This window comes from Chiloscyllium punctatum, chromosome 37 (assembly GCF_047496795.1).
Source record: "Chiloscyllium punctatum isolate Juve2018m chromosome 37, sChiPun1.3, whole genome shotgun sequence".
Taxonomy (NCBI): domain Eukaryota; kingdom Metazoa; phylum Chordata; class Chondrichthyes; order Orectolobiformes; family Hemiscylliidae; genus Chiloscyllium; species Chiloscyllium punctatum.
The window spans coordinates 53096352-53111428 of record NC_092775.1 but is presented as its reverse complement, the minus strand read 5'-3'; the positions used below and the strand labels follow the sequence as shown (position 1 = coordinate 53111428).

Sequence of the window (15077 nt, the reverse complement as noted above, 5' to 3'; positions counted from 1 at the left end):
AGGATTAGGGTGGTGCTACTGGAAGGAGGAGCTGAGACACTAGAGTCTACTAGCCAAGATTCAAGAGCTAGTATTATGTGAAAATCACAGTTGAAAAACTATTCACTAGTCGCTCCTGCATTGCAGTTAAAGGATCGCTTCGCTCTGAGTATAAGAAGCTGTCTATCTGTGAAACTGAAACAGCACAGTAGAATTTCAATCAACCTGCAAAACAAGAATCTCTAAAGTGACTGTTCGACTATAAACGTTTCATTATCTACTCTTCACAAATGACCCAGAGACTAAATGGTAGACCTTTAAATTTTTATCTTTTATTACTTACTTTTAATCTGCGGGTGTGAATAATAACTAATAAACATTATTTTAGATTACTTACAGTGTGGAAACAGGCCCTTCGGTCCAACAAGTCCACACCAACCCGCCGAAGCGCAACTCCCCCAGACCATTTACCCCTTCACCTAACACTACGGGCAATTTAGCATAGCCAGTTCACCTAACCTGCACATTTTTGGATTGTGGGAGGAAACCCACGTAGACACGGGAAGAGTGTACAAATTCCACACAGCGAGTCACCTGAGGCGGGAATTGAACCAGGTCTCTGGCGCTATGAGGCAGCAGTGCTATCCACTGTGCCGACCACATTCTTCTGTTAATTCAAGAAAACCTGGTCAAATCGACTTATTTGATTTTGGAGAATGATATCTATAAGTGAGGGGGTCCTTTGGAAGTTTATTGTGACCAGCTGACGGGCTGGGTCTATAAAGGCCAGCTAATCCCTCCTTAGGTAGGTGTTTAACAATTTGGGGTATCCACTTTGGAAATTTGATGACTTGTGGAATCTCACCCTGGTCTGGTTATAACAGTTCATTGAGGACAATCTGGCTGACTGCTGTCTGCTTGGACAAGCTAACGTGAGTAGGCCTTGCCCTTGAGATTACTGAAGCAGTCTTTTTCTAAATTCACATTGAGTTCATGTGTGAGACAACAAGAGCATTTCACCTTGTTCCAGAAGGAAAAGCAGTGTCACTGATAATGTGGAAATAGCCTTGTTATAGCCATCTTTCAGTGGTCATCATGCATCTGTCAGCTTCTTTAAATGCCAGGTTTTGCTTACCTTTCCTGAATTTTAGATGAATGATTGTTCACCCTTCAGTTTACCTCACAATAAAAACTGCAACTAAGGCATGAATTTTTGCTCATGACTCGAGCAGAGTTGGAAAAATCCTGGCTACATAAACCCAACCTGAGAGAAAGTGCCCAGGAAGTTCAGTTTGGTTCTGGAGTGATAGGAGTATGATGAAAATGGGAATTTGTGCGGCAGCCCTTGAACAAAGGCAGAAGCTTCTGGGTGCAGAGGCAGTCTGGGCAGCAGGCCTGTTTCATTGTAGCTGTATTTTCTGGAAGATATGGAACAAATAAAATAAATAATAGTTCTCCAGCTTACACGTCACATTGGATTTTAGAAGGATGAAATATGTGAGGGCTTTGGCAGGGTAGATACTGAGAGGATGTTTCCTCTTGGTGGAGGGCGGTCTAGAACTAGGGAACACAGTTTCTCTCAGCCATATTCTTATTAAATGGCAGAGCTACCTTGAGGAACCAAATAGCTTACATCTGTTTCTCATCTTCATAATCTACCCTGTCTCCTTTTAAAATTGCTGAGGGTAATTCATTAATTGAGACTTCATTTTTTATCAACTTCTTAAAAATTGTCACTTGTATCTGCAATTTTAGGTGTCCATTTACGAAAGCAGCATTCCTACACAAGCTTAAGCATGAAGTGTCGTTACTGTGATGCTACATTCCATGAACGCTATGCACTCATCCAACACCAAAAGACCCACAGGAATGAGAAACGTTTCAAGTGTGACCAGTGTGATTATGCATGTAAACAGGTATACTGCTGAAATGTTTCAAGGTATAGTCTACTCCAACTTTATATGTTTTGTTTGATGCTAGGATCCCAAACCCAATTTCTGAATACTCAGCTTCTGTTACCATGGAGTGACAGCGTGTGTTATCACTTTGTAATGCTGCCTGTTTAGCCAGAAAATAAATCCAAACCTTTTCTGATGGAAGCTATCAAACTATTCAACTGCAGGGGTTTCCATTCTCAGCTGACAGTCACCTCTTACACCTAATTTCCTAGGTGAATAATTGTACTCATTAGGTTACATTCCCTACAGTATGGAAACAGACCATTTGGCCCAACACGTTTGCACCGACCCTCCGAAGAGTAACCCACCCAGACTCATTCCCCTACCGTATATTTATACCTGACTAATGCACCTAACACTAAGGGCAATTTAGCATGACCAATTCACCTGACCTGCACACCTTTGGATTGTGGGAAGAAACCAGAGCACCCAGAGGAAAGCCACGCAGACACTGGGAGAATGTGCAAACTCAAATGTGCAGACAGTCGTCCAAGACGGGATTCGAACCCAGGTCGTTGGCACTGTGATGCAGCAGTGCTAACACTGAGCCACCACGTGGCCCATTAGCAAATAGTTGCTTATGACGATGATACCTCTTATAGATGGTGAAAAAGAGCAGGAGTACAGTTGGTTTTTCTTCATTCGATAGCACTGAGTCACTGAAGGACATTTCTGCTTTTGACTGGAATCCAGATAGTGCTATGCAAGATTCATAGACTGGGCTTTATACTGCCCCGGTCCTGATCAACATCACTGACGTACACATTTGTTAGTTATGTGATTGTTCCGTTCAGTTTGGATTTAGATACTTCTAAATTGAAGGGTATGGCACTTTTCAAATTTGAAATTTTATCAATGGAAAATTGATCATTGGTCCTATCTGCTGACCAAAGTAGAAAATGTTCCCAGTAGAACATAGGACTTGGGAGCAGCAGTAGGATATTTGACTCTTCAAGCTTACTTTGCCATTCAATATGATCATGGGTGATCTGATTCTGGACTCAACATTTTCTTGCCTGTCCCCATAACTCTTGTTTCTTTAGTCTTTCAAAAGTCTCTTTAACTCAGTATTCAATAAATTCAGTGACCCAGCCTCCATTGTTCCCTGGGAAGAGAATTCTACAGACTATTGCAAAAATGGACCTCAGCTTCATCTGTAAGGGAGCCCTCTTTAAATTGTATCCCCTTGCTTTAGATTCATCCACAAAAAGAAAAATCTATAACCACTGTATCAAGTCCCCTAAGTATTTTGTTTCACTTAGGAATAGTTCTGACCTGTTCAACATATTTCCGTCAGATCAGAAATTTCCAGGAATAAGCCAAGGAAGCCTTCTTTTAATTGCTTTTAATGTAATGATATCCTTTCCAAATATGGAGGCCAAAACATGTCAGAGCACTCCAGTTGTGGTCTCTCAAAGGCCTTGTACAGCTGCATTAAAACCTCCCACTTCTATATTTCATTTCCATTGTAATAAATAACATCATTCCAGTCGCTTTCCACTTGTAGTACTTTCACACTAACGTTTTTGTGACTCATGTACCAGGACACCTAGAGGCTTCTGTATCACACTGTCTTGCAAGTTCTTAACATATCTTTTCTATTCTCCCTGCCAAAGTGAACAAGTTCACATTTTTCCACATTATGCACATATTCCATCTGCAAAATGTTACTCGATCTTTATCCTATCTGTATCACTATATAGCACTGTTTGCCTACTTTTGACAATTTCTTTCCTACTTGTATTGGTGTCATCGGCAAATTTTGCTATCATACATTCAGCCCCTGCATCCAGGCCATTGTTATATCAGCAATCCCTGGGTTGCAAACAGGTTCTGTTCATGAGTTTGTTTACAAGTTGATCATAATGCAAGTAGAAACACAGTACAGGACAATATGAAGCAACTGTTCTTGAGTACAGGAAATGTTTGTATGTTGGATGTTTAAAATTACACCCATATTGGGATTGTGTTTGTAAGTATAAGCATTCATAAGTTAGATGTTCGTAAGTTGGGGACCCCATACAGATTGCAGATAGTTGAGCTCCCAGCACTGATCCCATTAGTCATAGCTTGCCAAACTAAAAATGATCAATTTAATCCTCTCCCTCATGTTAGCTAGCCATGTTACATTTTGTGCCTTGATATCTTGTTTTGTTTAGCAGACTTTGATCTGGCAACTTAGCAGATGTGTTTCAGAAATCCAGGTGCATCACATCTATAGATTTCTCTTTATCCACCTGGCCTGTTACAATTAAACAAAAGCAGAAGGAGGCAACATTCTGCTGATTCTGTGTGTGCTGGCTTTTTGCAAGACTGTCATTGATTTATTTAAAATGATGCAGTAGTATCTATCTCAACTTCTGCTTGTGAGTTCCAACAATTCTGCATAAAGAAAACTCTTTTCTTTCACTGATCGTGGTTAGTTGAAATTGATAACTTGTTTCTGACTCTTCAAAGAGATATCCTTCCTTTCTCTATTCATCCTGTCAAATCAATCATCTGTGAAAAAATCTTTATCGAGCCTTTTTATCTATGGAAATAGCTCAGCTATTACAAGGGGGCATAGCTTTAAATTAAGGAGGGGGTAGATATAGGACTGATGTTAGGGGTAGGTTCTTCACTCAGCGAGTCGTAAGTTCATGGAATGCCCTGCCAGTAGCAGTGGTGGACTCTCCCTCTTTATGGGTATTTAAGCGGGCATTGGATAGGTATATGGAGGATAGTGGGTTAGTGTAGGTTAGGTGGGCTTTGATCGGCGCAACATCGAGGGCCGAAGGGCCTGTACTGCGCTGTATTCTTCTATGTTCTATGTTAATATGACTGAAATGCTTGGTAACAATCAATGAAACCTAACCTGGCTCTGTTGAGAAGAGTTAAAAGCACAAAGCACTGGAAACATCTAACAGATTTTAGTGCATCTTAACAGTTATTTGCCAACAATGAATTACCTTGAAGTAGACTGTTATCTGGGCAAATGAAGGATCTTTGTCTATAATCAGTGCACCTGACCTGCTAAGTATTCCAATAATTTATATTTAATTCAATATTTCCAGTTGTTGAATTAAATAGTTTGCTTTATTTCTCCTAAAGTAATTTTATTTAGTGCCAGTGTATTGCTAACAATTGCTGTTCCTGTTTCATGCACAGAAACGTCACATGATAATGCATAAACATATCCACACTGGGGAAAAGCCATTCAGTTGCTCCCACTGCGATATGCACTTCAGACAGAAGCAGCTCCTGGATTTGCATTTCAAGAAGAACCACGATCCAAGTTTCATCCCAGAAGCATACATTTGCTCCCAATGTTGTAAGAGCTTTTCTCGCAAGGTACCTGCTTATTTTTTGCATTTGCAATACAGTTTAAGTCCTGTAATATGAGATAGTCTGCAGCACACTCACGTCTAGGAGTGACGACAAAAGTGAGCATAGTCTGAACTGGAAACACAGTATTGCCAATTTGTCTGAGTGCAGAGCCACCCATGTAGACTCTTGATTATCAATTCCATTGTTCAGCAGTCTTTGGCTGCACATTGATTCAAGGAGAAGAACTGCTGAATCCTTAGTCCTTGTAAGATGTAACTTTTAATCCATGATAGGTTATTCCACTGTTTAGAAATGATAAATAATAAAATAATACTCAAAACACAGATTAAATACTACTATCTTCACTATAACTCAATATAATAACTCAATTATTAATAATACACCTGTTAGTCACAAATACATGAGAAATAACATATGCGACCGTCTAGTGAGCAATTAGCCTTCCCCCTTGATGCAGCTGACCAGGTTAATTTGAGGGGACAGTGACTCATCTTTTTACAACGGGATTTATCTCTTTCTTTCCAGGACAAGATCATATTGTTCTATGAAAACCAGTCTTCAACTACAGTTGTTCAATGAGGCATCCAGTTCTTTGAACTGAGATATTTAACACTTACTTTGATACCTGAGGTCATTTTTGCCCCACAAGCTGTTGCCTATGCTTTTAAAATCTCTATTAGTCCTATTCCCTAGTCACAAATACATTTTATGGCCATAGCACAATAAGACAATTCAGAAGCTTCTGAGTTATTCCAAACTGGAGAATTTCTTGTTTTCTACATTTCACATGGAACAATCTCTGACCTTGTCAGGTTGTCTCTCTTCCTCACAGCTCTCAAAATACTCAAGATACTCAAGATACTTCACTTTTGAAAATTGAAATCGTATTTTTAAATCATGTCAGTCCATTATCTTTGCACTCCCAGACTGGATGTTTCTAGATATTAGTGTCCTGAAATCAAACTATAGCTTTTAAAGTAGATTTGTTAACTGGTTTTGATTCATTAATGATTTTTCTAACACTTCTTGCTACACATTCCATAGCTTTAAGTGTTGCAGGCCAATGCATTCATCATCTCTTTTAGAAGATTCTATTCTGCAGTTATTACACCTTACAAATAACGTTCTGTTTTTAATATAAACAATTGCTGTCCCCCCTGGATTGAATAGTTTCTGCAAATCTCAGCCTTTCTCCAATTACAAGCATGATAAATATAGACAATAGGTGCAGGAGTAGGCCATTCTGCCCTTCGAGCCTGCACCACCATTCAACATGATCATGGTTGATCATCCTTAATCAGTATCCTGTCTCCAGAACCCTTGATTCCACTATCCTTGAGAGCTCTATCCAACTCTTTCTTAAATTAATCCAGAGACTGGGCCTCCACTGCCCTCTGGGACAGAGCATTCCACACAGCCACCACTCTCTGGGTGAAGAAGTTTCTCCTCATCTCTGTCCTAAATGGTCTACCCCGTATTTTTAAACTGTGTCCTCTGGTTCGGCACTCACCCATCAGCGGAAACATGTTTCCTGCCTCCAGAGTGTCCAATCCTTTAATAATCTTATATGTCTCAATCAGATCCCCTCTCAGTCTTCTAAACTCATGGGTATACAAGCCCAGTTGCTCCCGTCTTTCAGTGTAAGGTAATCCCACCAATCCAGGAATTGACCTCATGAACCTACGCTGCACTCCCTCAATAGCCAGAATGTCTTTCCTCAAATTTGGAGACCAGAACTGCGCACAGTACTCCAGGTGTGGTCTCACCAGGGCCCTGTACAGGTGCAGAAGAACCTCTTTGCTTCTATACTCAATCCCTTTTGTTATGAAGGCCAGCATGCTATTAGCCTTCTTCACTACCTGCTGTACCTGCATGCTTACCTTCATTGACTGGTGTACAAGAACACCCAGATCTCTTTGTACTGCCCCTTTACCTAAATTGATTCCATTTAGGTAGTAATCTGCCTTCCTGTTCTTGCTTCAGGTAAGGACAGTGGAACCCAAATTATGACAAAATTATGACTGGTTTTCATTGACATGTCATGGTTAGGAATCTAATTCTTACATGTTTCCGTATCTGTTGGCTAATTGCTATTGCGCAAGATGAATTTCTGCATCTTTGATCCTGGTTCAGATGATTGGGAGGCCATTTGAACATCTTGTAAACAATATTGTTTGCATCCTCCTGTTTTGTATGTATAAGTCTTGCCTTTCCTTCTTCGCTCACTGTCCCATTATATAATTTGTTCCTTATATAATCTCCTGATTGTGATGACAGTGGAAGTGAAGAACAATTGACCTGTGTGATTTGAACAAATCTATTTTCCTTTATGAGAATGTCATGAAAAGGCATGCTGAGAGATGTGGCAATGTGACGATACAAGATGGAAATCCAAAGTTTATGGCAAAGAAAAGGAGAAATAGGAAGAATAAATTGGAGTACAACCACAATGCTGAAGCAAAAGGAGGTACATTTTATTAAATATTGAGCCAAAATCATTTGAAGTCGTTCTTGATTAAAAAACCCTACAATTTCATGTTTCAATAAGATCACGGGCAAGTTTCTTCTAATAACAGTGAAGTCATTGGCAGTGGGACAGGGAATTGAGCAACTTTCCTGCTCAGGACAGGAGGGCTGACTATGTGTGACCACACAGTGGCCAGGCAATTAGCTAATTGGGACCAAAATGAACGGTGAATTATGCAGCAGGGACACACAAAAAGATGATACCTATTGAAACTCATGAGTTCTAAGTTCAAACTACCATATTTAAAGGGCAGCTGGACGGGCATTCATTCCTTGTGTGACAGAATACTCAGTCTTTCTTGATGAATGGATGTTTTTGAGACTGTAGCACAACCTTCTGTTCTTGCCTGCTCGATAAGCTCAGCTGCTACTGCCACCTGCTGTTCAGAAGTGATATTTCAGAAAGGCAATGAGTGACCCACCCCCGGTTCACTGATGCCTCCCTGCAAATTCTTCTTCAATTTGTCTGAGAAAAGTGAGAGTATCCCTGCTTCCCCTGGAAGGAGGCCTTCACATTTGGCCAAAATTATGGATCAGACCAAATTTTGGGCAGCCGGGTGGCACAGTGGTTAGCACTGCTGCCTCACAGCGCCAGAGACCCGGGTGCAGTTCCCACCTCAGGCGACTGACTGTGTGGAGTTTGCACATTCTCCCCGTGTCTGCGTGGGTTTCGTCCGGGTGCTCCAGTTTCCCCCCACAGTCCAGAGATGTGCAGGTTAGATGAATTGCCCATAGTGTTAGGTGAAGGGGTAAATGTATGAGTGGGTTGTGCTTTGGCGGGTCGGTGTGGACTTGTTGGGCCGAAGGGCCTGTTTCCATACTGTAAGTAATCTAACCCTCAAAATATATCATGGAGATGGCCTAGGCCCTAACTTTTTATTTTATTTAAAGGCATTATGTTCAGGACATGATTCGATTGGTCCACCGTGAGGATTTAATCAAACATTCTTTATTCTTACAACATAGTTAAAATACATACAAGTACAGAAGAATTGGCATAACTTTAAATCTGTTGAAATACTTAATAAAAATTTGTTTAACTACAATGTTCCAATATTGCAGCAGTCCATAAATATATCCTTGACAAAGGCAAATTCAGCAAAACAGACTTTCCTCACATGCTATCTCCCTTTCAGTCCAGGAGAAAGGCAAGCTAAAAGAAACAAAGTAGCAGCAGAGAGAGATCTGAAGCTTTTCCTGCAGCAGAAAGAGAGCTGTATCAGCTTCAGCAGCCAACTCCAAAACTCCAACTTGGACGCCTTCTGTGAGCCTGACTCCACCCACTCATGTTTCTTTTGTGCAATTAAGAAAAACACTCAGGGAGCTCAAAGCTGTTTACCCACTGATTGTGAAGCACTCATTCTGGCACCACTGTGGCAACACATCTATGCAAGTAAATCAGAATAAAACAAATCTCTCTTGAAGGCATAGTACTGTCACACCAAGGTGACCAGGATGGAGATTGTAGCAGTTAGTGGTCATGGGGGTCAATACAGAACCTGCATCCACTACCAAAAGTGAATAAAGGATTTCTCTGCTGTGCAAGGCTAAGTGGCACTATGTGGTTACTGCAAAGTGCCATGCACAATGGCATCAAGCAGCAAGTGCACTGGTGCACAGGGATGTCAAACAGAAGTCCTCAGTATCAGATGGAATATGTGAATTGAAGGTATGGTGGTCAGAATTCTGCAGCTGAAGGAGATCATAAGAGTCAACATCTCTGACTTTCAGAGGGCCGCTAGAGACTAGGATTATGCTGCATACCATGCAGATGGCGAACCTATGATTCAACCGTAAGAAAGCTATTGGGGATGCAGAGTCATTGAAAAGAACATCTTGCAGAGATGACAAAGGCTATGTGTTAACTTGAGTGAAGGGTAAAGGAGTGGCATGAGAGCACTTGGCTTCCACCATGGAAAAGATTGTGACCATCGTGGAGTCCCAAGTCCAGCAGAGCATCCAGTAGCTGACAGATGTGTGTTTGAATCTTCATTTACCTCATGATAACTGTGCAGCAATGGCTAGAGAAGAGGACAGTAAAGCATATTGACCTCTTTCCAAGTGTCCTTTCTCCTCAAAGAGAAGAGAGGTGCCATTGCACACTGACATGGAGAAGGAATACCAGAGAGGCACTCCCAGAGATTCACCCCAGGGCCCTTCCAGTCCACCTCCACTCCAATGATCCTATTGCCTCTAGCTGAGCAGGGTACCCCTGAGCAGAAAACCCACCCCTGAGCAGGCCAGAGTTCTCTGAGTCTTAGAACCCCAAAGAACAACAACCAAGATCATCCCCAGTATCAGGGCATAGCAGTCAGCAGGCTGCCTCCATTTCAGCTGTGGATGTTGGAGCAGCACTTAGGTATAGAAATAATAAAACAAAAATAAAATAATTAAGAAAGGTAACACAGGTCTAATCACCATATTTATTAAGCTCACTAGTAAATAGTTCTTAATTTTGCTGTATTCGTTTGTTTCAAACTTACTGGGCTAACAGCCTGGAAATTAAGCCCTGTTATTCCTGGAGTCGTCACAAGAGTTGAAAGATTTTAAAATAGGTACACCAATTTACCTGATTTTCAGGCCCAGGTTGACAGAAAGTACAAAACAGATTTTTGTGCTATTATAAGTAATTAGAGTCTATCCATAGGTAAACAATTATAAACTAGTGACATATAACACAAAACTTACAACTTTATTCTACTAACTCCCCCTTACACACACACACACGCAAACAGACATAGACATAAATGCCACGAACAGAAGGAAAATGAGAAAGGCAGTTCATTAGTGTTGTTTATGAGAACTGTTCAGTTGGTCCTTGCTGATCAGAAGATTTCTTCTAGGCCTTTTTTCAGAATGCTTTCACTGGTTTATAAGAGTCACAGTGTGGCTGGTTCCCATCAATTTAACATAAAGACCACAGCAACCACTGAAGGAATTATAAGCTGGCTTTCTTCAGGTTTGAAGTGGGTATTGATGACAAAGAACAAAGAGATAGTTCCTGAGTTGGTAGAGATCTGAAACACAGAAAATAAGAATAGGAGAAGTATAATGATACTGTGGCTTTAAGAGGTGTATTTGTCCTGATTCCTTTTGGAGAGAGATTGGGGACAGGAGACAAGCAGTCTATGAGAAGATAAACAACTTGTGAAGCATTGGGTGTATTTTTAAAAGCTGGAATAATAGAAGCAGCCTGAATGGTTGTCATCAAGCTCCCACTCACAGAACCAGGGATTTGAAGTTTAGTTTTCAGTTGTTGTTGCTGGGGTTTTGAAGAGGGGGAAGCTGTTTTTTGTCTCTCTGTTGGTACGGCTGAAAACTCTGGCTTCTCTGCCTACCACAGGAGTTGCATCTGGTATAATGTTTTCTGAATTTGCCTTTTGCCAAGGATGTCTTCATGGGATTTTATTATATTGGAACAGTTAATTAGTAATATTGACCGTATCTATTATTCTGTTAAATTTTCCAGTAGAGTTAAGTTATTCCAATTCCTTCTTTCCTTAGTTATATTTTAACTATAGTGGATGAATAAAGTGTGTTTTGCTTTAAATCCAGAAATCTGACCAATGGAATAGTATCTGGAACACAGTTCCTTACATTTACTCTTAAAATAAGAAAAAAAAACAAGGTCTAGACTATCTTCTGAATATTTTGGGAGGCATTTGGTCTGGGTCTATAACAGTAGGTGGCATGGTGGCACAGTGGTTAGCACAGCTGCCTCACAGCGCCAGAGACCCGGGTTCAATTCCCACCTCAGGCGACTGACTGTGTGGAGTTTGCACATTTTCCCCGTGTCGGCGTGGGTTTCCTCCGGGTGCTCCGGTTTCCTCCCACAGTCCAAAGATGTACAGGTCAGGTGAATTGGCCATGCTAAATTGTCTGTAATGTTAGGTAAGGAGTAAATATAGGGGTATGGGTGGGTTGTGCTTCGGCGGGTCAGTGTGGATTTGTTGGGCGGAAGGGCCTGTTTTCACACTGTAAAGTAATCTAATCTGAAGTAGGCCATTTGGCCCTTCAAGCCTGCTCTGCCATTAAACATGATCGTGGTTGATCATCCTACTCAATCCCTTTTTCCCACTTGTGCCCTATACCTGTTGATCTCTTTAGCCCAAGAACTATATCTGTTTGCTTTTTAAAAATTCAATGTTTGGGCCTCAACTGTTTTTCATGGCAGAGAACTCCACAGGCTAGCCACTCTCTGGGTGAAGAGATGTCTCCTTATCTCGGTCCTAAATGGCCTAGCCCTTATCCTTAGACTGTGACCCCTGTTTTTGTACTCCCCAGGTATCTGGAACATCTCTCCTGCATTTACCCTATCTAGTCCTGATGGAAGTTTATAGTTTTCTAAGATTCCTCCCCCATTCTTTGAAACACCAGCCAATGTAACTTTAAACGATCCAGTCTCTTTTCATATATGAGACTTCCAGCCTAGGAATCAGTCTGGTAAACCTTCTTTGCACTCTCTCCATGTCCAGAACATCCTTTCTCAGATAAGGAGAGGGTCAGTTGGCTAGGTGGTTGGTTTGTGATGCCAATAGTATGGGTTCAGTTCACACACCAGTTGAAGTTACCATGAAAAATTCTCTTTTTAAACATTTCTCTTTGCCTGAGGCATGATGACAATCAGATTAAACTGCCATCAGTTTTCTCTCTCTTTTAATGTGAGAACATTCCTATAGTCTGGTAGGACTAAGAGACAGTGAGTCTGCAGATGCTGGAGATCAGAGTTGAGAATGTGTTGCTAGTAAAGCACAGCAGGTCAAGCAGCATCCGAGGAGCAGAAGAGTTGATGTTTCGGACCAGAGCCCTTCATCAGGAATGAGCTCATTCTTGATGAAGGGCTATGACCCAAAATGTCGATTTTCCTGCTCCTTGAATGATGCCTGACCTACTGTGCTTTTCCAGCACCACACTCTCAACTCTGGTAGGATTATGACAACTTTACCTTTTACCTTCAGATAAGGAGACTAAAACTGCACACACTATTCAGTATGGTCTCACCAAAGCCCTGTACAATTAGAACATAGAACATTACAATGCAGTCGAGACCCTTTGGCCCTTGATGTTGCCCACCCTGTGAAAGCATCTTACCTACACTATTCCATTCTTGTCCATATGCCTATCCAAAGACCATTTAAATGCCTGTAAAATTGGCGAGTCTACAACTTTGCAGGCAGTGCGCTCCATGCCCCAATACTGCAGCAAGACATACATGCACCTGTATTCATATCTTCTTGCTTTGAAGGTCAACATACCATTCACCTTCTTCACCACCTGCTGCAACTACCTGCTTGTTTTCAGCGACTGGTGTGCGAGGTTGCCCAGGTCCTATTGCACCTCCTTCTTTCCCAATCTATCGCCATTAATAATCCAGTTTCCAGTTTTTGCTACCAAGTGGATAACCTCACATTTATCCACATTATACTTCATTTGTTGTGTATTTACCCATTCACTCAACTTGTCTAAATCATACTGAAGCATCTCTGCATCCTTCTCACAGCTCACCCTCCCAACCGAGCTTTAGAGATATGGCATTTGGTTCCCTCATATAAACCATTCATCTATATTGTGAATAGCTGGGGTCCAAACACTGATTCCTGTGGTCCCCCAGTAGTCACTGGCTGACTCTCAGAAAATGACCCGTTTATTCCTACTCTGTTTCCTGTCTGCCCGCATGTTCTGCATCAATGACAGTATATTATCTCCAATCCTGTGCGCTTTATTTTTAAATGCTAATCTCTAATGTGGGATCTAATCAAATGTCTTCTGAAAGTCCAAGTAAACCACATCCATGGATTCCACCTTATTAATTATACTAGTTACATACCCGAAAAATTTCAATACTTTCGAGGATTCCGATTCATAAAGGATGGGATTTTACAAAAATCCCAAAAATGGTTTCAAGTACATTATTAGATTTCTAATTCATGATTTCATGAAATCCAAATTCCTACCATCTGGTGAGGTGGGTTTTGAAACCAGGTAACCGAAATAGAATCCCTACAGTGTGAAAGCAGGCCATTTGGCCCATCGAGTCCACACTGACTCTCCAAAGAGCATCCCACCGCATCCCTGTAACCCTGCATTCCCATTCGCTAATTCACCCAACCTGCACATTCCTGAACACTATGGAGCAACTTAGCATGACCAATTCACCTAACTTGCACATCTTTTAGACTATGGAGGAAACCAGAGCACCCGAAGGAAACCCACACAGACACAGGGAGAATGTGCAAACTGCACACAAACGGTTGCCTAAGGGTGGAATCAGAACTGGATCCCTGATACTGTGAGGCAGCAATAAGAACCACTGAACTACTGTGTTGCCCATTATGTATCTTTATGTAGCTTTTCTGGCCCAGCAATAATGCCACTGCACCATACTGTGAAAAAGTCTGCAACCTTCGGTACAAAAAAAGGTTCCACCTGAATTTTCTAATTCCTAAAACTGTTGTGTCTCGATTTTGGATGCACCCTCTGGTAGATATAGGTCCAGGCACATTTAATCACAATTTTAGAGCTGTTTGTAAATTTGATGATTGTTCTATTTAAACAGCATTGTGCACTACTGTGAAGTTTTTGATTGTGACAGATGGACCTTCAGTTCGACTTGAGACTCAACAACCCATTGAAATAACTGATGAACCTCACGTCAAGAATGCTGCCACATCTCTGACTAAAACAAATGTGATTAAAAGGGAAAAAATGGATAAAAGAAAATCAGGTAGAGAACTTCAAATTATATAGAGGACTGAGTGTCAAATCATAGGATTTACAGTTCAATGTCGGCTATCTACTCTTAAGTCTGCTTCCATTTTTTTTCTATCCTTTAATTACCTCCATTCTTAAAATAACTAAATATCACAAGTCAACTAGTATTTGATGAAACATTCAGTGCAATCACGTAATATATCAAAGAGGTTACTTCATGAAAAGTTAAACATTTTGGCTGATACATCCGTGAACTCCCTGGGTGGCTTGCAATGTGTATAAGTCTCTGACATGTCTCTTGCCTGTTTCAGACTGAAGTTTGGAACCAGGTCATCAGACAAAGGGAACTAGATAAATGTAAAACTGGGGGAGTGCTGTGGACAATTATCCACCCACCTCTGGTGGAGTTTTACTCACAGCAAGTTAATTTGCGGTTTGCCAGCTCATGGGCTGATTGAGGTCCTCAGTTCAGATCTTCCCAGCCCACTCTAATTGTTCAAGCACCTTATGGAGTCAGCTGTAAGCTGCTTAGTCTCTTGACAGAGAAATGAGGAGGTGTAACCTCCCCAGTCTTCC

General features: G+C 41.2%; 1 protein-coding gene across 1 annotated transcript in view; it reads left to right on the top strand.

Moving 5' to 3' along the window:
• Positions 1–14817, top strand: part of LOC140462782 (transcriptional repressor CTCF-like) — a 69629-nt gene extending 54812 nt beyond the window's left edge. Inside the window, exons 8-12 of the mRNA XM_072556050.1 lie at positions 1735–1895; positions 5085–5267; positions 7599–7731; positions 14347–14514; positions 14813–14817. Coding sequence (XP_072412151.1) covers positions 1735–1895; positions 5085–5267; positions 7599–7731; positions 14347–14514; positions 14813–14817 — 650 coding nt within the window. The remainder of the gene's footprint in view (positions 1–1734; positions 1896–5084; positions 5268–7598; positions 7732–14346; positions 14515–14812) is intronic.
• Positions 14818–15077: the final 260 nt, after the last annotated feature.